This window comes from Melanostigma gelatinosum (assembly GCF_949748355.1).
Source record: "Melanostigma gelatinosum genome assembly, chromosome: 9".
Taxonomy (NCBI): domain Eukaryota; kingdom Metazoa; phylum Chordata; class Actinopteri; order Perciformes; family Zoarcidae; genus Melanostigma; species Melanostigma gelatinosum.
The window spans coordinates 13024286-13047665 of record NC_136642.1 but is presented as its reverse complement, the minus strand read 5'-3'; the positions used below and the strand labels follow the sequence as shown (position 1 = coordinate 13047665).

The 23380-nt window shown below is 42.4% G+C and overlaps 2 protein-coding genes across 2 annotated transcripts; one reads left to right on the top strand and one right to left on the bottom strand.

The window, feature by feature from the left end:
* Positions 1–888: 888 nt before the first annotated feature.
* On the top strand, positions 889–8832 carry LOC306782578 (kinesin-like protein KIFC3; the record flags this gene model as incomplete). The annotated part of the gene is made up of 20 exons (XM_079276010.1): positions 889–1024; positions 1262–1388; positions 1614–1710; positions 1880–2034; positions 2158–2410; positions 4311–4483; positions 4596–4661; positions 4888–5025; positions 5137–5334; positions 5436–5609; positions 6147–6294; positions 6530–6660; positions 6777–6888; positions 6966–7147; positions 7224–7328; positions 7458–7588; positions 7679–7799; positions 7894–8023; positions 8354–8583; positions 8707–8832. The coding sequence occupies exons 2-20, from the start codon at positions 1284–1286 to the stop codon at positions 8830–8832; spliced, it is 2775 nt and encodes a 924-aa protein (XP_079132136.1). The 5' UTR covers positions 889–1024; positions 1262–1283.
* A 1304-nt stretch (positions 8833–10136) lies between these two features.
* ccdc12 (coiled-coil domain containing 12) lies at positions 10137–16127 on the bottom strand. The gene is made up of 7 exons (XM_079275433.1): positions 16000–16127; positions 14311–14384; positions 11512–11591; positions 11298–11359; positions 11178–11212; positions 10991–11067; positions 10137–10506 (listed from the first exon to the last, which is right to left on the bottom strand). The coding sequence occupies exons 1-7, from the start codon at positions 16081–16083 to the stop codon at positions 10430–10432; spliced, it is 489 nt and encodes a 162-aa protein (XP_079131559.1). The 5' UTR covers positions 16084–16127; the 3' UTR covers positions 10137–10429.
* Between the last annotated feature and the right edge of the window lie 7253 nt (positions 16128–23380).

Genomic DNA, 23380 nt, shown 5'->3' with positions numbered 1-23380 from the left:
TGCGGGCATTTTAATTTGCCATGTGATCATTTCCAAGGATGTCTAGCAGGCACTGCTCACTTTTAGGCTATCATCGACACCCTCCACATCATGTCTCTCGAGCAGTTGTTGTGTTGTAGATTCCAAAAACATCCAGCTGCCTCAGAGTACGGGTCCTATTTGTTCTGCAGCCTCAGCGCTATCGCTGTTTGTATATCTGCAGTGGTCTAATCTCTGGGCTCTGCTCTTACCTCATCCGCGTTTGATACTTATTAAGACACTTTTTTTATTACTTTCTTGGTTTTTAGGGGTGACAATGTTATAACATAAATTACCTCATCTGTTTAACTCTTTGTCCACAGTATTTTTTTGGCAATGTGGAAGTATTTAAAAGTTTAGAAATGTCTCATGTAATTGTATTTATTCTCATTTAATTGCTTTTGGTTGATACAAAATGTAAATGTACACTCAAGGAAGATTACATCGACATAACATCTAAATATGTATTACAATAAAATGTAAATGTTTCTCAAAATATCACTCCAATAATGTAATTTTACATTGCATTTGAAAGTTCTCTTGGCTCATGTTCAAGTGTCCAATTGTTGTACCGTTTACAAACATCTCAATATTTGCAAGTGCATTATATTGTAGTTTATGATTTGTATGAGCAGCTGGCACATCTCATCCACCTCCGTCTCTGGCTGCTGGTATCAGCGTCAACCCCCTCCTGGCTCAGTTAGTCTCCATACCGACTCCGTCACCCCTCCACTGCAGCGGATGAAGAGACTGCACTGAGCATGCTCGCTGCAGATGCAGCCTGTGGTGGAGATGGAACAAAGTGGAGGGGAGGAGAACGGGGAGGAGAGAGAACGGCAGAGAGGGAGTCTCTCACACACACAACGCTGGGATGCTGTTGCAGCTCTGAGAACAAGGGCTGCGTGGGAAGATTTGTCATTGACAACACAGATGGCGTGTGAAGGGGGACTACAAATGACTTGGAGGTCAGATTGTCGTCATCAAAGAGGAAAAGATATGTGATAAGGTAAAACCAAAAAAGGAGAAATGTTTGAGTGGGATGACTGTTAAAATAGAAAAATAATGTAGTCTCTTGAGAAGTCCTGATGTGTCGAGACCAGTTTGTACATTCATGCATCCTTTGATTATAGTCTAGACTTGAGTGTTATTATCAGGGTGAGAAATATAATATTTTGTCTGCTTTTCTGCTGCAAGATCTAGAGATATATGTGATTACGGTATTTAGTGAATCTGTCATTTACAGGGGGGACTTGGACGGTGTAGAGATGTACGCCTTCTACTCCCTCTTAGTCTACATCTTCTACACTGTCTTTAAGAAGGAGGAGGAGGAGGATGAAGCTTTGGAGGGGGCGCAGGGATCTTCCTCAGACGTAGGTCTAGCCCCATCATGTCCATCATTGGGGTTCCTCCTGTCAGAAAAAAAATCATTCATTTTCTGGGAACATGCATGCGTCATCTACCACCTGACTGGACAAAAAGGCTCTGTTTTAAAGGACGAGGACATTGGTGGTGTCATTGTTCTGCCTTTCTATGTGTGCAATGTGTAAATATTATGCCGATTACCGTCTGACCCTTATGGATGTTGCTTTGTTCAGCAGCCAAGACCTGTTTCCATGGAAACAGGGACCAGGAAGAAAAATGGCTGCACCTCCAAAATGGGAAAAAAGGCTTGTGTTCGGCTTGGTGAATCCAGTGAGTGCTCAAATAGCTTTTATTTATAGTCCAACATAAAGGCTGTGATATGATATAGAAGGATGATGTAACATTCATGATAGGGATAGTTTCTACTTATCGATTATTCAGTACATACATCCCTTTACTTACTTTTGACTTTATGTTTATGTGATTTGTTGTCATCCAGGCAGTAGCAGTGACAGCGATGAAATGTCTCTGAGTGACGAAGGTGAGGTACAAGGCCCGGACATCCCAGCATGCACTCCTCTGGCTGCTTTTCTGTCCTTTAAGGAGGAGGCTGAGAAGAGGAGGGCCTCGCAGGTTCAGCTGGAAACAGCAAAGGTAGCAAAACTATGTCATCACCTTGACTGAGCCGCTCACCTGATACATTAATGAGCAGTTCCCCAAATAGGAGCTTCTGCTATGTTAAACGTATGTATGTGTGTGTGCTTCGGTACTGCCCAGTTGACGGAGTCTCCCCTGGTGGCGGTGATGTCCCACTTGCTGAGTTTTCTGGAGCAGTACTCCCACTTCCAGCAGCTGCAGCAGCAGGCCGACCAGTACCGGGTCCAGCTGAAGAGGCACCGCGTCCAGCACCGCCGCCAGATGAAGGGCCTGCGAGCGTCATACCGCCAGCGCCTCAGGGACAAGAGCAGCATCATCAGCAGCCTGGAGGAGGCCTTCAGCCAGCAACAGACGCCCAGTCCGCTGAGCGAGGGTGAGGGAGAGAAAGGGAAGGAGGCGGAGAGAGGAGTGAAGGGATGGGGGGGGGGGCAATTCAGGTGCAAGCAGGTTAGGGTTTACATTCCCATGTGGTGGGAGTGAGGATGAAGAAAAAGAGGGAGGTAGAGGTCATAACCACACACATAAGTAGATTGGTTTGTGTGAAAGGAGAAGCAGAAAATGGCATTGCGGACTACAGGTAGATTTAAAACGATATGAGACTTCAGAGTGGATGAGATCATCTCATGGATGGAGAAAGATGGATTACAAGGACAATAAATAAAGAAAGCCAATTTCACACGCTCGCCATAATAGCTGTATATTTACCGGGTTACATCATATATATTTTGTGCTGTCAAATCCAGTAATTTTCCATGGCTGTTTCCATGACTAGGAGTCATTGATTCTTAAAACAGTGTCCTGGTTTGTCCATCGTTGGTTCACCCGAGATTCGATTTTTCTTCAACCAGCAACACACCGTGTACCTTTTTATAGAACAATACAGTCATCAGCAGAGGAGCAGGCTGATTAGATTCATGTGGCTGTTGGTCAAGAGACCAGACACACGCTGTACAGCTGTGATTGACCTGTAGGCTTTAGATGTGGGTATCTGCTGTGTTTCAGATTTGACCAGATGGTTCTTTGACCAGAAGGGTAGCGATACCAACTGCACTATCCTCCATCACTTTCCTGTGCATGAAGCTGGAGACAGATCAGATTCCTGTCCTGAGGCTGACGGATCCAGCCTCAGAGAAATACGTCATGATGTATGACAATGTGTGTGATAGCCAGATAGGGTTATATGAATCTCAGTGTGTAGGTGTGTTTAAGGAGAGGACCTCATGCGCACTGACTCTCATTAGTCACAGGACATAGATACATTATTCTGGGGCGCAGGTCTTTGATACTTGTCTATTGACTCTAGTGTGGCTGTCTGTCATGAATTAAACATGGCTTAGAGTGCCGTTTTAGTTCCTGCAAAAGCCCTTGCGAGGGCTTGCACATGGCAGGCGTCACATGTACTTGTGTTGGCCTAAAAATAGCCTGAAGTTCATGTCCCTAGTCTGTTTGGTTTGTTTGTTTACTGTAATGCAACTTGCAGGCATAAGTGATGGCACTTGGATGTGCACTATTTCAAGCACCAGTGCATTTTGTCTGTGTTGTGATCTGTTGTTCGGTATATGATTCTAGTGATTTTATCTTTATCGTCTGTTTTTGAGTTGGACGAAGTAAGTTTTTCATCTTTTCAAGCTGTTGTTTTAAAACGTACAAAGCTATCTCAGTGCCTCTGCAGACTTTTCACGTTTCTTGCAAGCATGTTTCTTCCAACACCCCTGATGCTCAGCTGTGTCCCTTGCACCACCACCTTTCCCTGCACCATTGTGACACAGCAAACTTGACATGGCGTGTTGATAGAATTAGAGTAAGGCCCTGCCATGAAAATCAGACGATAAATAATTGAGGATGAAGAAAGTATGAAGAATGCTGTTCAGGTCCCTGATGAACAATAGAGGAGTTTTAGCAGGTTGTTTTGTTTTAACGCTCCTCCTCGCTCCAGCCTCCACGTGGGAAGCTGCCGTAATCTGTTACGGTGCCCAGGAGACGTGAGAGTGGGAACACACGGCAACGATAATGTTAACTTCACTGCAATGCACGGTGCCTGCATGGTGTGTAAAAGAGCTCTAATGTCCATTAATATTACGCACAAGCATCAACCAGAAACATATAGAAAACCGGTCAGAAGAAGTTCAAAGGATATTGGCTGGTTCTATTTCTCAGTGGCGTAATATGAACATGGGTCAGAAGGTGACAGAATATGATTATGGTTATTTTCTTCAGGCTGATGGTGATGATGCAGAGGCTGATTATAGTCTTGCTTATTTAATGTCCCCCAGGCGAGTCCAGCAGCGATGCAGGGACACAAGCTGGGGTCCACAGGCTGGTTGAGTCTCTGTACGGTCTGCAGGGTGAAAGGAGTAAGCTGAGAGGAGAACTCCGCCTGCTGCACTCACAGCTGGAGCTGAACGAAAAGGACAGACACTCGCGTATACAGGCCTTTCAACAGCAGGTAAGCGTCATGTTGGTCAGAGAGTTTGTTGTGTTGACATTTAATTTCATGGAACAGAATCTTCAAAAAGCATCCTCCATTAGACTTTTAACCTTTCTCATTTCTTGCACAGATCGATGAGCTCAAGAGTTGCATAGAGGAGCGCGAGGAGGAGCTGTCTAGACTGAGAACAGCCACCGTAAGCATTGTTAACTATTGATTTAATCATTTGTCAAGTCTTTGTCACTTTACACGTCATCAGCAAAGCTGCCACCGCTGCCCACATACACCCTATGAAATGCCATGCTGTACAAATGTCACACTTGTGTAAGATTATAAATCCATCTCATCCACAAGGACATACATATGTCTGGTTTTGATGCATCTCTCATTGTTATGCTGAACCTCATGTTCAATTTCCTCAGGGGGCAACAGACTCAGAGAAGCGGGTTCTGTGTCTGTCAGCAGAGAACGACAGTCTGAAGCAGAACCTGAGCGTGACCCAAGGCCTCCTGCAGCAGCTGTCAACCATCCCCTCCCAGTCCAGCACCATGCTCATCAAGGTGAGGCGCACCAACACAGCCGACAGCTCGCCGACGCGCTCCCGAGGCAGCCATCAGTAACCGCAAACACAAATATTTTAAGATGTACTTTTGTTTGATGTGCTCGGCTAGGAGAATGAAAACCTCCGCAGCAGAGTGCAGCAGCTTGAGATGTCCCTACAGCAGCGTGCTGAGCAGCTGTCACAACTGGAGCGACAGAGCGAACAAAGCGAGTGGAGGAGAGGAGAGGAGCTGAGGAAACGAGAGGACCGAGTGAGGGAGCTGCAGCTGGAGTTGGACAGAGAGAGAGGCAAGGAGCCAGTGGTGAAGGTAAATCTTACCTTCGACTCAGAGTAAGATTTGTTAACTGGAAACATAACAATGTTTAATATGAACTAGTACCCGAATCAGATGTTTTCTCTCTCTCTCAGTATGTCACCCAGACTGTGGAGGTGGAATCACCGACCGCATTAAAGCAGCTGACCAAAGCCAGACAGAAGAATGAGCTGCTGTCCGATAAGCTGTCCAATCAGAATGAGCGGTGCAAACAGCTGGAGGAACACATCAGGAAGTCCGATGAATACAGCTGCAATCTGCAGCACAAGGTAACAAACAGAGGCCATTGAATTAATGTTCAACCAGTTTGGTGTGAGTTTTCATACACAGATTAAACAGATTTTAACATGCAGTATAACACTGTAGACTTGGGTAAATAATTGTTCTCCACCATTTTTGAAAGTGTCTCAAGCAGCAACAAGTTGGATATTAATTGCAAGGTGGGCTTTTGACAATACCGCTCCATCACAATGCTAAATAACCATCAGCACATGTGTTATTGCTGTTGGCTGCTGGCCACTAGGAGGCAAGGAAACTGGCAACAAATCCCAAATGGTCCTCCTGATGTCATCAACTCTGATTCAATAAAATGAAAGAGACAGAATTGGAGAAGTCCAGAGGGGTAAATAAACCACATGCTGTTTTGAGAACAGATGATGAGAGGAGAGAAAATGAAAGGCAGAAGGAGGAAGTTTACACTTAGCTGCCGGAAATTCACAACCCGGATCAATTTCATTGACGGATGAACTCATTACAGAGCTGAGCCTGCACAGATTGACAAATTGCTGCGCTGAACCTTTTTACAGATCGCAGCGTATGAGCGAGAGATCAGTAAACTGAGAGAGGACCTGTTGAAAGAGATTGGCCACTTGGAGGAGAAGAAGGAGGAGGCTGTGAAGGCTGCAGCCACCTGCTCAGCAGAACACTTTCAGAACCTGCAGGAGCAGTTTTTCAGTAAGTTACACCAAATAATCAAACCTCCAAAGAGAGAGAGAAGAAAGAAACAATAACCTTAGTCTTTAAAGCGATACTTCAACATTTTGGGAAATAGATACCACTCTCTATGAGGAGAGTAATACCAGCCTTCTCATTTACCTCACAGCAGGAAAGCAAATAACGACATTCCCCAACATGCCAAACTATTTCTTTCCTCGATGTGAGTTTGATTCCTACAATTTATTTTTGTCAGGCTTGCAGAAGCGTCTGACTGCACTCCCTCCAACTTTACGCTCCATGAAAACAGACTACACCAGTCTGAGGAGCCAGGTTCGAAACTTCTCAGACTTTTACGGAGCAGCTATCAGTGACGCAAAAAAACAGGTACATGATGTCGCACCATGATGTCACACCATGATGTCAACGCAGTGCGTTTAGGCGAGTGATAAATCAACCAAGCCTAGTAAATAACTTTTTTTGCTGTGTTTTGTCTTTTTCAGATTTCAGCAGCTATTAGTGAAATGTCTGAGGCCAACAAAGATCTCCTGGAGAAATATAGGAAGGAGGTGGCACTGCGCAGGAAGTACCACGAGCAGCTGGTGGAGCTTAAGGGTACGCAGAGAAGACCTAAGAAAAAACCCGCTGCAGAAAATAAAACCTGTGTCTTGAACGTGACCTTCTGTTTTTAGGCAACATCCGCGTGCTGTGTCGCGTGAAGCCTGTGCTGAAGGAGGACCAGCACGAGGAGGGCCAGTCTGTGGTGGTGACGACGGACTCCAACAATGAGTCCTCACTCAATGTGCTGAACAAAGGAAAGAGTCGCATTTTTGAACTGGACAAGGTCTTCCACCCACAGGCCACACAGGAAGAGGTATGGAAGCGAACAGCAGCACATGCAGGAAATACAATCATAACGAGAACTCTAACCCTTTGTCTGTTTTCTTCAGGTCTTTCAGGAGATTGAGCCTCTTGTGACGTCCTGCATCGATGGCTACCAGGTCTGCATATTTGCCTACGGACAAACTGGCTCTGGAAAAACCCACACAATGGAGGTAAACTCTCTAGTTTTACAGCATTATTGGAGCCAAAGAGTAACAACAGATATTGGAGCCACTGAACATACCAGCACAAGTATCGGGTCCATAATGTAGGCTGCAGGCTGAGTATCATTTGATTTTCAGGGCAGTGTGGAGAACCCAGGCATCAACCAGCGAGCCCTGAAACATCTCTTCAGTGAGATCGAGGAGAGGAAGGACATGTGGTCGTACGCGGTGACTGTCAGCTCTGTGGAGATCTACAACGAGGTGCTAAGGTACAGTATGCTGCGCCTTCCTTCGCATGTCTGTTTAGTCTGCAATATATTAGACCGACTAACAGTCACTTGTTATATTGTGTTTCTCAGAGACCTGCTGAGTAAGGATGGAGATAAACTGGACATTAAGATCAACCCGGATGGAACAGGACAGCTGCATGTGCCGGGCCTCAGGGTCATCGAAGTTAAGAGCTTTCAGCACATCAAGAAGGTGACAGTGTGTTTCAAACAATCTGTACTGATAGGATACTGAATGACAATGACAATATATTGTTCAATTTATGCAAATTATTCTTGTGTTTAAGATTTTGGCGACAGCCCGAAGGAACAGGATCACCTTCGGCACTCAGATGAACCAGCATAGCTCCCGCTCCCATGCTCTGCTCTGCACCACCGTTCAGGGAACTGACCTCGCCACCGGCTCCAAAACCACCGGTCAGTCACACGTGTGTTTCTCCTGCTACAGGGACAGTGTTTAAAAGGCTCTGGATTCATCGTTGCTGTAGATCTGAATCAGACTTTGGCGTTCCTCCTTGAATTCCTCTTTTTTTATTTAGGCTGAGTGCAGTCTAGCTACTGCGTAATGCTGAATCAAAAATAAAATATTCCAAGGGATGTCCTTGTAAATCTCTTTTTAGCAAAATGAATGCTGAGAAAGAGAATGAAGAGGAAAAAGTACAAAAGAGAAGCTTCTGATCAGGAGTCAGTCAGACGCGGGATTTTCTTCATTCCACCTTTACTATGATTCAACTTTTCTTTCCTCAGGCAAGTTGAACCTGGTGGACCTGGCTGGCTCGGAAAGGGTGTGGAAGTCTGGTGCCGAGGGAGAGAGGCTGAAAGAGGCCCAGAATATCAACCGCTCCCTTCTGTCACTGGGGGACGTCATACAGGCACTGAGGGCTCGCCAGACTCATATCCCTTTCAGGAACTCCCGCCTTACCTACTTATTACAAGACTCCCTGGGCAAAGGCAGCAAGACTGTCATGGTGGTGCAGGTGAGATTACTGCTCTAAATGTGTATATATATATATATATATATATATATATATATGTATGTGACACATTTGCAGTTAATTACATGTGTATGTTATGAGCCTTTTATTTTGTTTCTACTCTAGGTGTCTGCTCTGGAGAGTAATGTGGGAGAGACATTGTGCTCACTGAAGTTTGCCCAGAGGGTGTGCAAGGTGGAACTGGGTCCTGCAGCCAGGAAGATAGAATCTGGTGGAGGACATTGCGACTGATAGCCTTGAATCAGCCACTTCCTGGTCCCAGTGATCAACATGGTAGCCATGAATGCACCTGTCAGATTGTCACCCACCCGACCAACCAATCGTAACGCTGCAGCATCAACAAGATCAACAGCAATCCTGCTCAAGGGCTAAATGTGTGGAGGTCTGCGTGCCGTCCAAATGCCAACTTCTTGAGGTTCGGTATTGAGGCCTCCTCGTTGCCATTTTCTGCTTCTGACAAGTGATGACCCTTTATCATTAGCTAATCTGCATGCAGGAGTATTTATTCTTCCACTTTAAATGTGCCAAAACAACCTCTGACTCCCACACGGTCTAAGATTTCACACTTCCTTGAACTACAATATCTGTTTCCTTTTATTAAATACCAAAATCCAGGATTTTATCTGATCAGCTTTTCTGGCTGATCACAAGTATTTAGAGCAGCATCGCGTTCAAACGGCTTCAACAAGCTTCCAGAGCCACAATATCAACTTCCGTTTTTACAGTATTAACCATCTTGCTATAAATGTCTGTACTTTGTAAGCTTCATCGCCAATCTTGTATATTTTTGAAGATTGTCGTGTGTAGGAGAATCTGTTTTGTAGTCAAAGTATGGGCTGTTAATCATTTCAACGACACTCGAGTCACACATTCGTGTAGTTTTTGTGAATTTCATTAGAGCGGTGTTGGAATGCTTCGTTTCTCTTTAGAGTCTTGATCATTTGCCTTTTGAGAACAGAGGAAAGCATTTGAAGAAGCAGTTGGCCTTGGTGTTAAGAGTGGTAATATAACGAACTGTGCAATACCCTCCTTACTGAGGGGACAGCTTGGGCCTACATAGACAGACGATGCACTTTATTGTGAGAGATTAGGAACGTTTCAGTTCATAACAGGTATTTAGGTGCTTGCAATAGATATCACTAGTGAATGTCATACCAAAAAACATCTCATCTGTTCATTGTTCTTCTATTTATCACCCATTGGATCGAAACTAACTTGATTCAACAGTAGCAAGACATCGATGTTGCACTAACTATCATGAGTGCATAGGGGTCACTTGATGTCTAGAGAGTGAATTTTCAGATCATTTTCTGAATAAATATGTATTTAAAAAGTGTCTTCTATTATTGGATGCTGAGCAACAAAACACTTAAAAAAATCTTTAGTAATTGAATTACTTTAAATGATATTTTTATAGGATTTTGGCATCAGTGTGATTCGGTGTTTTCCACACTGTACTATAGCACGATATATGATCACATATTGCTCCACCCCTACTTCCAAATAAAGGCAAAATGCATGAAAATAATAATCAGCCATTTAAAACTCATTTTACTTGAAAATGTAAAACTTACAGCAAAATATTGATGTTACATTACCAATGTACATCAATAAGCCACGTACACAGAATGTACTATTACATATTAATATGGAATACTGCAATGATACAAGGCAGGACTCCCAAGGGGAAATGAAGACCTGACTGAAAACATTACTTCACTCCCTGCAGCGATGAAAGTAGCCGTCTCTTAACAACACAGATGTGACGTCCCAGTGAACCGAGGCGAGCCCTCTGCAGGCTCCTGTTTCTATCGGTCACATCTGGGATTCAGTCCGAGTCTCCTTCCAATCCTACTGCTCCCACCACTCCGGCCAACTCGTCCTCGCTGCCTCGTAGACGATCCCCTGAACACACAAACACTCAATTTATTCACTGAATTCGCCGTCACATTTATATGTAATTGCTGCATATTGGCCATAACTCTGGTTAGGGTCTTATTCAGGTTGAGACAGACAGTACACTCTGCTGTTACTCCCAACACAGACAGCATCACAGCTATATTTTGATGTAAATTACCATTGTTAAAATTGCTCTGTGTTTGCACACTGACTGCTGTTTCTGTTAAAATGCAACTAGAAACATACTAATTGGGTTATTGTGAGTACACATAACATGGCTACCTGCGCTCTGTGTCGCACATTAAAATGAGGGGAAAAAACCGTCACATTTAGGAATGGCACCATTGACGCTATCAGATGGCTTCAAGACTCTGTGGAATCTGGACACAGCAAAGCAAGCAGCCTAATAATTCACACCTAGCTCAGACATGCTTGTCTCTGTGGCGTCAGGAAAAGTTGGTGATAAAACACAGAAACAGGAAATACTAACGGATGAGCTCGGCGATCGCTCTCTGTGTTCTCCTCTCCAACTTCTCCAGTTTCTTTGCAACGTCACGCTTTAGATCCCTAGATTCAGAATCACAATAAAAAGACAATGTCAGAAACTAATTATCTTCAGTCATACCAAGCTTTTATGTGCCATACAGGTTGTTGAATCATTTTGAAAAACCTCTTACCAGTCTGGTTTTCTCGGGGCGAGGTTGGCCAAATCCTGAGGACAGAAAACAGCCGAATAAGGCAACTACAACTACGGTGCTTCTTCAGCAAAACACATCAATACAGGAAGGGGTACTCACCACTTCTTCAATGATGGGCTCTGGATTAGCTGCCTCCAACTGGTCTTTTACTTTATCCTCCACTGCAAACAAGGAATATTCATCATCATTCATAAATGCTGTGTGATATTAGCAGCAGGAGTCGAGCAGCTCACCATGTGCTATGACCTTCCTAGAGGCAATGTGATATTTACGAAAGCTTGACAAAGCTCATTTGTAATTGAAGAGTTCTCACCTGATGCAGGTTTTGCTTTGGGCACCTGCCTCTCCTTCAGCTCTTTATCCTCTGGAGTGTAATTCCTCAGCTTCAGCTCTCTGAGGACAGAAATCGAGACGCATCATCAGTAATCAACGCTCCTTCTTTCTCGCCGCACTAATGTGACCGTCCAGGAGGTGGCAGTGTAGACAAATGTAATTTGTCCAGAGATTAAGGAGCATATAAAAGCATCTGCAAACCCTTCACAGCTGCACACATGTCTAGAGGAGGCCGGGTATAATGTCCCTCTTTATTCCTATGAGCACGTCTGATCAACACGTTCCACCTGCTCCTAAGGACAGACTTGCGGAGAGCAGCAAACAGCTGAGGAATGCTGTCCTTGATGTTAAATTACGCAGTCTTTCATCACATCTCTGCACGGAGGAATTCTTAGCAAGACTCCCCGACATCCCTGCAGATTATACACATGTACGTCCAGAGGCAGAGGTAAACTATTGTCTGACCAAGAGAGCTATCAGCTGCTCTGAGCTTAACATGGATTTGTGATGAGGCTCGAGGGAACACTCTTGATACGACTGAGGGCCTCTCTTACTACGAGGAATACGTCTGTCTATCCATCTCATCCTTAAATAGAATTCTCCTACTGAAGTCACAATTAATTCAATAATAAAATGTGGGATTTTTAGACAAGTTATTACATTTATTTGAAGTACAACCAAATATGAATATGATATAAACTGAGTCTATATAACTGTAATAAAATGAATGAAATAAACAGAAGGAAAGTGCATCAATTGTTGTCAAACAAGGCCTGAAAATAATCATTTTGCCAACCGAAGCTCCACAGCATTACGAAGTTCAGACGCCCTGACAGCGAGTTTATTAGCTTAAAGTAACCAGAACGCATCCATCCAGGACTAACTACAGGCTGTCATTCATCAGCCTTCAATAGAGCATAATGTGATGAAATAAAACAGAAATAAATAAAGTTGACACAAATTCAATCGACACATTTAAAGGGTTCTTCTTCCAGGAAGCATGAATATGCCCAGAACAGTCTTAGCTATGATTTACTGTTGCTTCATTGCAATTAAGCTGCATTATTCAATATATGGCACGAGTGCAAAGGCCAGAGAATCACCACAATCAACAAGTTTCATCCTCTGAGAGAAATGTCTATCAAATGTATTGAATTCATGAAGTCATTTTTTTGTAAAACTAAAAACATTTGGCCTCAAGATGGTGCTGGATGAAAGAGCAAATACATCAAATAGACAACGGTCCCCTTGAGAGCAAGTTGTTGTGCAAAGTGCAAACCTAGTGATCATGCGTTCTTTAGATTTTAACATTTTGTGTGGAAATTGTGTCACAAAACGGAAGGTCAAGGGGTCACCAACCATAACATTAATAAACATCATTTGAGGACAGTGAGTTTAATAGACACTGTGGCCTATTTGTTAGGCTCCCTTATCATGGATAAGTAGGGTGTCAAAATGAATCTTTGACCTGATGGCGACCATTATTGTCCAACAAAACTACTGGATACACAGACTGTACATAACTCCTTCTTTTCTTAACTGTGTCTTAGTTCGATGTGTCCAAACCGCTAAAGTGCGTTTACACATTTCCACTTCAAGCACACGGTGGCATCAAAGAGAGCCGGTGATGACTTCAGAGCACAGACCCAAGTGTGGCTCTCTCACCATGTTTACAGTGAACTGTGCCTGAGGAGCGGGTGCAGCAGTGTTCAAACATTCACACCGATATCAAGCAACCTGCTCCATTCACCAGAGCACAAAAACAATCAGCCTTTTATATTTACACACGCGCCACAGACATTGTTAAAGCTAGCGTGTAACTAGTCATATCGATATTTTAGAGGCTTTTGAACTTCCTTGAATGTAATTTGCCATTTCCAAGAATTAAAAAATCGACTTGCCTATCGGTCTATCTTAAAATAAGTTTAAAAAACAGCAGCCCTGTCAACCAACACCTAACAAGACGGAACAGGGAAAGCTGCATGGTACCCATTGGTGCCTTTTGTGGGATATGCTTACAGGAATGTATAACACTCAGGAAGCTGAAACACTCTCTGGACAAGTTCCACTGTCTCCTTCATTTGAGTCGCAATAACTTTAGAAGTTGATCGTTGTGTTCTTTCATGCCTGGGTTTGGCAATTGGATCTGCTGTGAAATATTAATACAAGATACATTACACTACACTCACACTCTGCTACCAATGTGTATCTTGATTGAGCAAAGCATTGTTTAAATAAAAACAGAGTACATTCAACAGTGAACTTTTCGCTTCCCTGACGAATGTCAAAATCAAGCATTTCAAGTCCGCAGCTATTTTCATGCTCATAAGAGATCTGTCTTGTTGGACTGGAGGAAATACAGTGGCACTCCTTCAGTACAGTCATTAAATATCAACAATGGAAAGAAGAAAAAAGAAGGTCCTGTAGGACAGGAAAGATGGCTGCTGCTCCTTCAAACCAGCTAACACACAAAGTTGAGTAAGCTGCTGCAGGATATTTGAGCAGCTAATAGCAGGAAGCTGTGATCCAGCCCAGTGTAAACACTGCACCTCATGACCTGCACTGAGATGTGCAATACAGTGTTACAAGAAGATGGTGATCAGATAAAAGGGCAGATAAATGGTCTGATGGTGTGCTGCCATATCAGTTTCACTTCCGTTTGTGCAGCTTTAAAATATTCAGCTGAAGGGGCGAGCAAGCGAGAGCAAAAATGGAAGAAATAATGATAAATTGGATTAAAAAACAACATTTACATTTGTGTGTAGTGTGGTGAACCAACCTGTGCCTTTCTTCAGTAGCCTCCTCTAGTGAAGCCTTTTTGTTCTCTGGCTCCCCATCTTCCTGCTCTTGCCCCTGTTAAAAATCATCATGCCATCGTTAAAATAACCACACATAAATAACGGGTAAATAAATGATAACATAGACTTGCAGGAATGCAGAAAAAATGATATCGACCCCAAGTGAAAAGTGATAACAAAGGAGATTGAACCCCTCCTGTCTTGCATTTTCCTGAAGGGGCTTCCTGTCTACCTGCTAGAACAATTCAGGGGACTGACTCATTCTTGAAGTGTAGTACAAAAGGAAACCAACCCCCAGCTTCAGGAATGTCAACCGTCAGTTATCAGACATTGCTAGTCAAGTCCAGCATGCCACGGCCAAACTCAAGCTCAGTGAAACACACTCCGGTCTAACTGGAGAAACAGTGGCTTGCAAACGGTTTCCTGTTGCAAGAAGAATTCATATCCAGAACTGAACAATCGCCACAGCGGAGGCACAGCATAACTGTGTAATGCTGAGTTTGATTCCTACTTTAAAACATTGTCCCCACAGATACAGTTTTTCACCTTTTGTGCAACTGAGTTTTCGCCGTACTTTACTCTAATCCTCTTTTAAAGAAGTAAAAGTTCAGTCTACCGACTAAGGTTGCTCCATCTTTCACCATACGCGTGTTTTTACGGCCACAGTTTCCAGTTTATAACTGCGTGGCACAGGAGAGCCTTTCTCAATGGTTAGGCATGTATGGAAAGCTGTTAAAAGCAGCTTGATTTAAACAATACCTTTATGAAAGAAGTTGAAAGAGATACGTTATATTCCTCAGAAACTACCTTGCAGTGGAAATTCCCTGATATCTTTAGACGTTCTCTGATTATTTTTGACTTATTCCCCAATGTCCCCACCTGAAAAAGATTTCTCTGTGGTCCATTATATACCAAGACCGTTACAGCGAGAGGCAGCCCTATATTTATGATGCATTCCAGAAAAAGTGTGCTTTTGTCATGAAATACTGAACAGACACTTTCCCTTTTATTCAAATGATTCCCATCCCTTTAAGGAAGCAGATATCATTCCACATACAGTGTCAGTGCTCTCTTCCCTGCAGCCACCTTCTATCCTTCACATCTGCTTGTCAGCAAGATATTGAGGCCCCATATATTACATGTATTGCTGAACATCAACCAAAATACAAGGAATACATCTGCTACTTCAGATTTGGTTTCACCAGTGTGTAGAGAAGCATACGATTTAATATATGAAATACCATCAAGTGCATTGGTGAGAGAATTATTGTATAAGATGTAGCTATGATATTAAATCAACGCTAGAGATGCGAGTAGAGCTTCAATCACTTTGTTATTGTCTTTCTGAGAAAATATACAAACTTAGTTAGCTTCGGAAATTAGCTGCACAGGCAAACCAGACCTACATATGCAAATGCACTGTAAGAAATACACATTTAAGTTCAATACATTACATTTGAAATAAATATCCAAACCTACATTATCTAACAGGACGACAAAAAAGCCAAGAACCAAGGTTACGATTGATTTGCTAACTACATAACGTTACATGTGCTAACGTTGTTAGCTACAAGCTAAGTCAGCTAATGCTACCTCACCAACAACACTGGCTGTGATATTGGCCATATTGCATTTATCAGAAACCAGACATCAGCAGACAATACACTTACATGAAGTTGTTTGTCTCTTAGTGCTTTCAGCCTCTCCTTTCTCTTCAGGGCCTGCTCCTGCAGTGACCCAACATTTCGCTCCATGTTTATCTTTACCGCTAACGCTACACGCCGCTCAATGCTCTCTGAAATCCATTAACGGTCCTGAATGAGGATGTAAAGACGACCGTCGATCACATCGATTGCAGTGGCCCGCTGCCTATTCGTGTGATATTGCTTTGTTTTGTTGACAAATCTCTTCATAATCATGAATTCGATTACATTTGAATATTTACAAAATGAAATCCCTATTTAAGGGTAATGGGATTTTCCAAATTTTGATTTAAACACAGACCAATTATATTTGGGTCTATAGAGATAGATAGATCGATATTTAAGCAATCAAAGTAACAGAGTAAAAAATTAAAATTAAAACATGTTCAATTTAAATATAAAAAATGCACAGTATATACAATGAAATAGAATAATATTAAATAAAGGAACTAAACAGTAGTGCAAACATTAACCAACAGCAAACAAACAACAGTGCAGCGGTGTTGTCTATGTTGGATGTATTGGCACAAGGAATAGGTCTACGATCCTACTTGAATTGATTTAACTGTCAACAGTTTATATGCTATTTTGAATAGTATTTAAACATACATGTGGACTATTAGCAGACCTATAGATTATACGAATACATAGGATAGACTGGCACACTGTGCCGCCTGTTGATGGTCACACTGTCAGGTCCTGTTTAGGTATGTAGGCCATCTCCATGGTACTACAGCTGCCTTCACTGTGTCCATCCTTCTACTGACCGAGTGTGTGACAACACAAACCTGATTGTGTTAAAAGGTCCTAACAAAGTTTAAGAGGTTAACACGAATAAATCAATACCTTACCCATGCATTCTTACATGTTAGTAATTCATCAAGAGACAGATTAACTCATGTTATAGATTACATACAGTCTACTATAGCAGATAGGAAAAAGTTGCCTGTACTTTAAAGTCAGTACAACAGACCACTTGTCTTGCATTTCTCTGGTTTAGTACAATTTAATCCAACTGATAAGGTTTACATATAAAAATACATGCTGAAAATATAATGATTTATTAGACTAAGAGATAAATCCCTCGACTACACACAATAAACCTGACTCCTCTTTCAAGAAGTGTCAATTTCAATCAACTTTGTTTCAACAAAAAAAAGGTTTGTATTCAGTATATATATATATCTTATATCATAATACGTTTTTTTAGGTAATCAAAGTTTCTCTAGTAGCTTTCAGATAAATGGGTGAGCTGTTGCCAGACCATGCATGTTTACAGCATATGGAGTGAGGCCAAAAAACATAAAAATACTTCTTACTTACAAATTCTAAGTCAATGCATTTCCAAACAAAATTCAGGGGGTGGGGGGCATTCATCAAAATTAGCACTTTAATACTTGTGTATATTTATACTGCACATCATTTTGCAATTTTACTGTATAGTTCGATTATATTCCTGTATTCTCCTTTCAGAATCGATCAACTGTACCAATGTAGGGCTCTCAGTGTTTACAAGATCATTGATTAACAGTCTGGAATGCAATACAACTGTGCAATCATTATTTATTACAGCACCTGAAGATACCACCAGTAGTCGTTACAGTTTAAATTGCAGTTGTGTGCGTTGTGTGTGTTTTTAATGTTATCAGTGTTGCTTACTTCGCTTTAGTCAGTTCGTTAGAGGAGTCCTGCAGGAGGCTGTCACTGTGTGTTTACGTGTGTGCGTGTGTCTTTAAGAATACCAGCCTACCTGTGAGCATGATCTACAGTCAACTCTTCCCTGTATGTCTTGTTACAGAGACACTAGTTGACAATAATGAGCTGCTGCTCATCCCACAGGACTCTGCTGACTGAATCCACATGAGCAGCACAGTCATCTCTTGGTCTTGAGCTGATGGCATCGGTCGCTTCCGTGGGAAACTCTCTCCAATAGGAATCATTGAGCAAGCTCGCTGTAAATGCGGACATGGGTGTTCCTCCAGACATGCATTTCCACGCAATTTTGTTCCTGGTTTGATCATTTCGACAGCGATCGCACCGTGGCCCACACTCACACCGTCATGTTTTTCTTTTTTATGCCACTCTGATAACTTTGCGTGACAGAAAGCACTTTTGCGTGGATTATTGTGCCTGCATTTTGCAGGAATGGTTCCCATGAGCGTGCCGCGCGTCCTCCTGCATTTAGGAAACAACTTCAAACAGCCCCAGCTTTGACCAAGCTCACCCGTTTCATTATTTGACGAAAACAAAAGGGAGATATGAGCAACCACAAGAGCGGCGGGATGGCATCGAAGGAAAGGCTGCATGAGCTGTGGATGTTATATTACACAAAGGTGAGTGTGGAAGAACCTGAAGGTGACACCTGTTGCAGCCAGCAGGTCCTCTGGCTAAAGTTTGTAACAAGACCCGATGCAACGCATGATCGTAGTGTGTGTGTGTGTGTGTGTGTGTGTGTGTGTGTAACACGCTACTTCAGCCATGTCGCTGTCGTTTGTTGTAAACGGTTACACGAGGAAGTCGCTTCTATTTGTACAGCAGCTCTTATTTTACCGAGTGGTTGGGCTACTAGAGCTATTGTAGCATATCATCAGTGCCACTTGGTCATCTAAGTTATTGAAAGCAGTAGCACGAGCCGTGATGGTCGGCTATTTGAAGCATATTGGCCCAATTCATGAAGTGTGTTTAATTATGCAGCCTACCTGCGACGCAGGTGTCACTGAGGCTACTTCCGGTTCCTGAGTTAAGCATGTCACATGTAAACCATAATGGCAATAATGTTGTTATAGAGCCTGTTTTATTGTTCGGGAACCAACTGAAACATGTGTTTTTGACTGGGTGCCAGCTGCACAATGCGTGTTACTCTATATGTATTTAATATTAGGCCGACCAATATTAAATACATATCTAATATACATAACAGAAACTGTGAAAACTATTTTCAGAGAATATCTGAAAAGGAGTGTCAAATTGTTTTCTGTTATATTTAGGTCTCAGATGTTGCCCTCTGTGGGTATGACTGCACCTCATTCCATTGGCTGTGCAACATCTAAGTAATAACGATGAATTTGTCAAAGTATATTGCACATGCTTTCATGTCATTTGTCCTCTTGAAGGAGAAAGTCAGTTTGGCAGTGAATGAATTACGGATTACTATTTAATGTGTTTGCAATCTGCTCCCATGCCCGAGGACAGAGAAAACAAGATTATTTCCAAGACTGTATCTTCACTGTGGGGCATAAAGACTGATCTCTTGTTATCACGGTGGATCTAAGGGGCAGGTTTCTTGACAAGAATAATGTCTAGTCCTAGACTAGGATCCTTTTCCTTCCACGCCTCTATTGGATGTTGCTCTAATTAAGGCTTAATTTCAATCTAGTAAAATGAAATGCTCTCAACAGGACAGAAGTCAAAGCTGGAATAACTACTCTAAATGCATCAGTGACACACCTCTTGCAGCATCTACTATTAAAGAGGTCATTTGGTGTGTTTCTGATCCGCCCTGTTACTTCTCCTCTGGAAACAAAAGCAAAGAACTGTCACATTGAAAAGAACTGTCACATAAACCATGCGAGACAATCATAGGTGTGTGTGTGTGTGCCTTTGAATCTGACTGTGACAGCTGTCTAGCATCTCAATTTGAAAGATCACTTCCTTATTTAGCTGTTTCTTGGCTCTCAAATAGTTGTCATTAGTTGCCCTGAAGGCTAAAGGAACACCGTTTACAATATGTTCTTCACACATTTCCCACCAGTGAATGACACGTAGATATCCAAGCGTTCTTGTTGATTTTGCATGTGTGCAAATGACCTGCCCTTATTGACAAACTGCGATGAAAGATGGCAGAGGCTAGGGATTTAACTGATCCTCGTAGTATTTAACGCCACCGCCTTATGTGACTCTGAGGAACACAATAGGCTGCAGAAAGGCAGCAGAACCACTTCAGAGAATAATCACCTGCCTCTCCTATAGAAATCTGCATTATGTTTTTGTTGTCTGCCTGTTTGTCAAGTTGGCACGGACATATCTTCTTTTAACTGGACACATCCCATCTCACACATCAAGGAACGTTTTGACCTTTTGCAAATGAGCCGAATTGGTCAAGAGATTTTAGCTCTGTTTAATAGGCTTTTTGTTAGTGTTGTAAACAAGCCGTTTCTTGTAGTGGCAATGACCTGACACTGTTTGAGGGACAACAGAGACACCCTGGCAGCTGTAAATATCTCAGTGTTGTATGTCTCTGTTGATAACAGGTTTTCCTCAGATGTCTTCATATATTGGTTTCAGACTTTTTTCAAGTTTTTTCCTGCGTTCATCGGCCTCTGTATCCCGGCAGCATCTTCATTCATTCGGTACATTCGGTATCTCAGCCATTGCTCTGTATTTGCAATAAAAAGCCAAACGTGCTCAGGCTTGTCGGTGATAAAGGAGCTCTGCTTCCTCCAATTGTGCAAGAAATCACACACCCCTTGCACGATTTTTAGATCAGCTGAGATTCAGGAGTGAAAAGTCATTGTGATACAGAAGCATATTTTTACTTCAGTATTTCCAACATTTTCTGCAGAAATGACCAAACAAACAGGCAGGCAATGATCGGTACATTCATAGTTTTCTGGATAAGAGCTTCTGTTATTGATCAGAGTTGATTATTTGCTGTAGTCGAGACAACACTGTATGGATACATTATATCCCCGTCGACATCGTTTATCTTAGACCTAAATCATAAAATGATCATTCAATGCTTCGTAGTTATCAGATGTTTGCAGTTTTAAGTGTGGTGAGAGCGATGCTCAGTGCACATCAAGACTATCATACAATGACATCTTACTGGCACAATTTCAGAGCTCCATATCTCATATCTGAGACTTCTACTCGGACCATCATAAATGCTCGTTCCTGAGAGGTATGGACATACCCAGAAGAGTGTGATAATCACTGAGGGAGTAACTTAACTTGTCAGATCGTGTCTGAAGACAACCAGAGGGTATTGTTTTTGGATAAATACTGTAAGACTGTACTTTGACAACTTTGTGGAGGATTTAAGCAATTCATTTAATAGGTTATTAATCCCACGTTGCAGATTTTCATTTTCATTCGGGGGTAAGTTAACTTGGGCTGTTTGGACATTTTTCACAATTTTTAAGTAAGCAGGATATATGACTCGGTGATTCAGTGAGAAAGCCTTTATGGTTAATAATCTCTGGCTAGAGATAAGTGACCCAAGACACACTGAGGTAAAGTACAGACTCTTAGATTGTTATTCTGGATGAAAGCGAGTAATTAAGCAGCATGTTTGTGTTGATACAGTAAGATGTACGGCTGGTACAGAGATAGTGTGTGATTATCCTGTGATTATTAGCTTGAGAGACTGTTAGAGGGACTAATTGAAGCCTGTAGCGGTAGAGATGGACCACAGTAACAACCCGACTGTCCCCCATCCACACAGCTGTGAAATCACCTCCTCTGCTCGCTGTGAAGAGAAGTCACATTTCCTGGCTTTTGTCGTCATGCTGTCAGTCACCTTGCTGTTTTATTTGTCCTAGTTCCTGATCACATATGATTCACATCCATACGAGAGATGCAACAACAACTGCCAGCCCTGCAGCTCCCTTTGACCATCCTGTGAGCCTTGTAATTGAATTCCCTTGTGTGCCGCGATCTCCCCTGTTTACCAACAGAAGGGCCAACCAGGAAAATCAAAGTGCTCTTTGCTTTCCCTTGTGCAGGAAGCCGGAGCGAAGCAGAATGCCAAGCAGCAGAGAGCGGCACAGCTGCTTGGCCATGTGCAGAGAAAGCAGCGATAAATGGCACCGTTTATAGGCGTCGGTACCTCATGGTTGGTTTGTGACATCGGTTCTAATTGCGTCTTTATTGAACAAATCCTTGAGCTAGTTGCTCTGGGAAATGTTTAGGGAAAGAAGCGCATACAACTGAGAGCAAAGAGTGTGTATTTATTCTGAGGTGTTGATACATTTTGTAAGGGAGGATTTTTAGGTCAAGGGCGCAGACATGAAGAAGGGCCCGAACTGGTTTTACTTCTCATTAGCAAAACGGGTTCACTTCCTTTCTGTGATTGCATCTTTTTTTTAAATTATTATACGTTTAAAATCCAGCGGTGCCAGTGACACCATGCAGCTGGAGTGTATCCCTACAAAGAAAAAGGCTACTTTTATCGACAGGGAACAGACAAAAATGATACTTCCTTTTTACGTGGAACTAGAAAGCAAATCTAACTTGCTACATTTATTGATACTAAGTGTAGAAACATAGGGAGCATCTCCCTCTGTCGGAGGCTATCCTGCCCACCCTCAGCAGGCAGTTGGCAGGGTCGTCAGCTTATATGCCACCCATCAATGCAGTGCTTTTATTTGCTGACATTGCTGATCTCCACACTCCGTTGTGTGAGTTAACCTTAGCTTAATAAATTATGTTTGATTTTAGGTGTAACTCCATATTCCCAGAGCCACTTTGTGACAATAAACACATGTAGAAGTATTCAAAACTGCGTAGTTCTCTCTAGAGTAGGTGTTTCCAGGACTACACTTTGTCACAATGACGCATACACACAGAATCACAACGTGAAAATAATTCCTGCCACACGCAGATACGGCGAAGGAAGGCTGTCGTCATATCATACAGTTTGTGAACTCGTAAATTCCAAATCGTGTCACTTAATTGACCCTTGTTATTGTGTGTTCTTGCACACTGTGATTTCCAGTAGGCATAATTATAATTAATGACATATCATCAACAGCGCTGGATGATTAAGAGTCCTTAACAATACTAGTTATTGCATGGTGAGTAATGTTAGGGAGGATTCAGTCATTCAGCTACGGACTCTTTTATTGTAAAGTAAAACAAAGCTGAAAGGCGTGTTGCAAATATGTCCTTGCCTCTCTGAGTCAAGTCTCCCGTACCTGATTGTCCAGATGTTGAAGGCAGAAAGCAATAGGTTGTTCAGTTAGGTTTCCTGTTTTCACAGAGAAAGTACATGCAGAGATTTTATTCAGTATGTCTGTTTTATGTCATTTTGTTAATTTTTCAATTGCTGGCAAATCAGATTGTGAATCTAAAGCGTTTGATGACGTATTAAAGGCAATTGGACTGATTTTTCTCCAACTAGAAATACAGTATTCACCTTGTCACATTTCATTGGCTCCGTCAATGACCACTACTCCAACTGAGAGAGCTGAACTTCAGTGTTTCTCCTGCAACATCTTTTTGCTGTGTCAAATTTAGAAAGAGTAAACAAAGTGCTTAGTTGTTGCTGTGGGAAGTGTTTTGTTTTTAGAGGGGCCTTCTTCATATCTTCTCACAACCATAGTAAAAGAGGAAGGGGTTTGATGAGGAG

Excerpts from the sequence above, each read along its gene's own strand:
- ccdc12 (XM_079275433.1), bottom strand. The coding sequence starts at position 16,083 with ATGGAGCGAAATGTTGGGTCACTGCAGGAGCAGGCCCTGAAGAGAAAG. Across the intron at positions 11,592-14,310 it reads GCTACTGAAGAAAGGCACAG|AGAGCTGAAGCTGAGGAATT; the intron begins GTTGGTTCACCA and ends TTCTGTCCTCAG. Across the intron at positions 11,068-11,177 it reads GCCCCGAGAAAACCAGACTG|GGATCTAAAGCGTGACGTTG; the intron begins GTAAGAGGTTTT and ends TTCTGAATCTAG.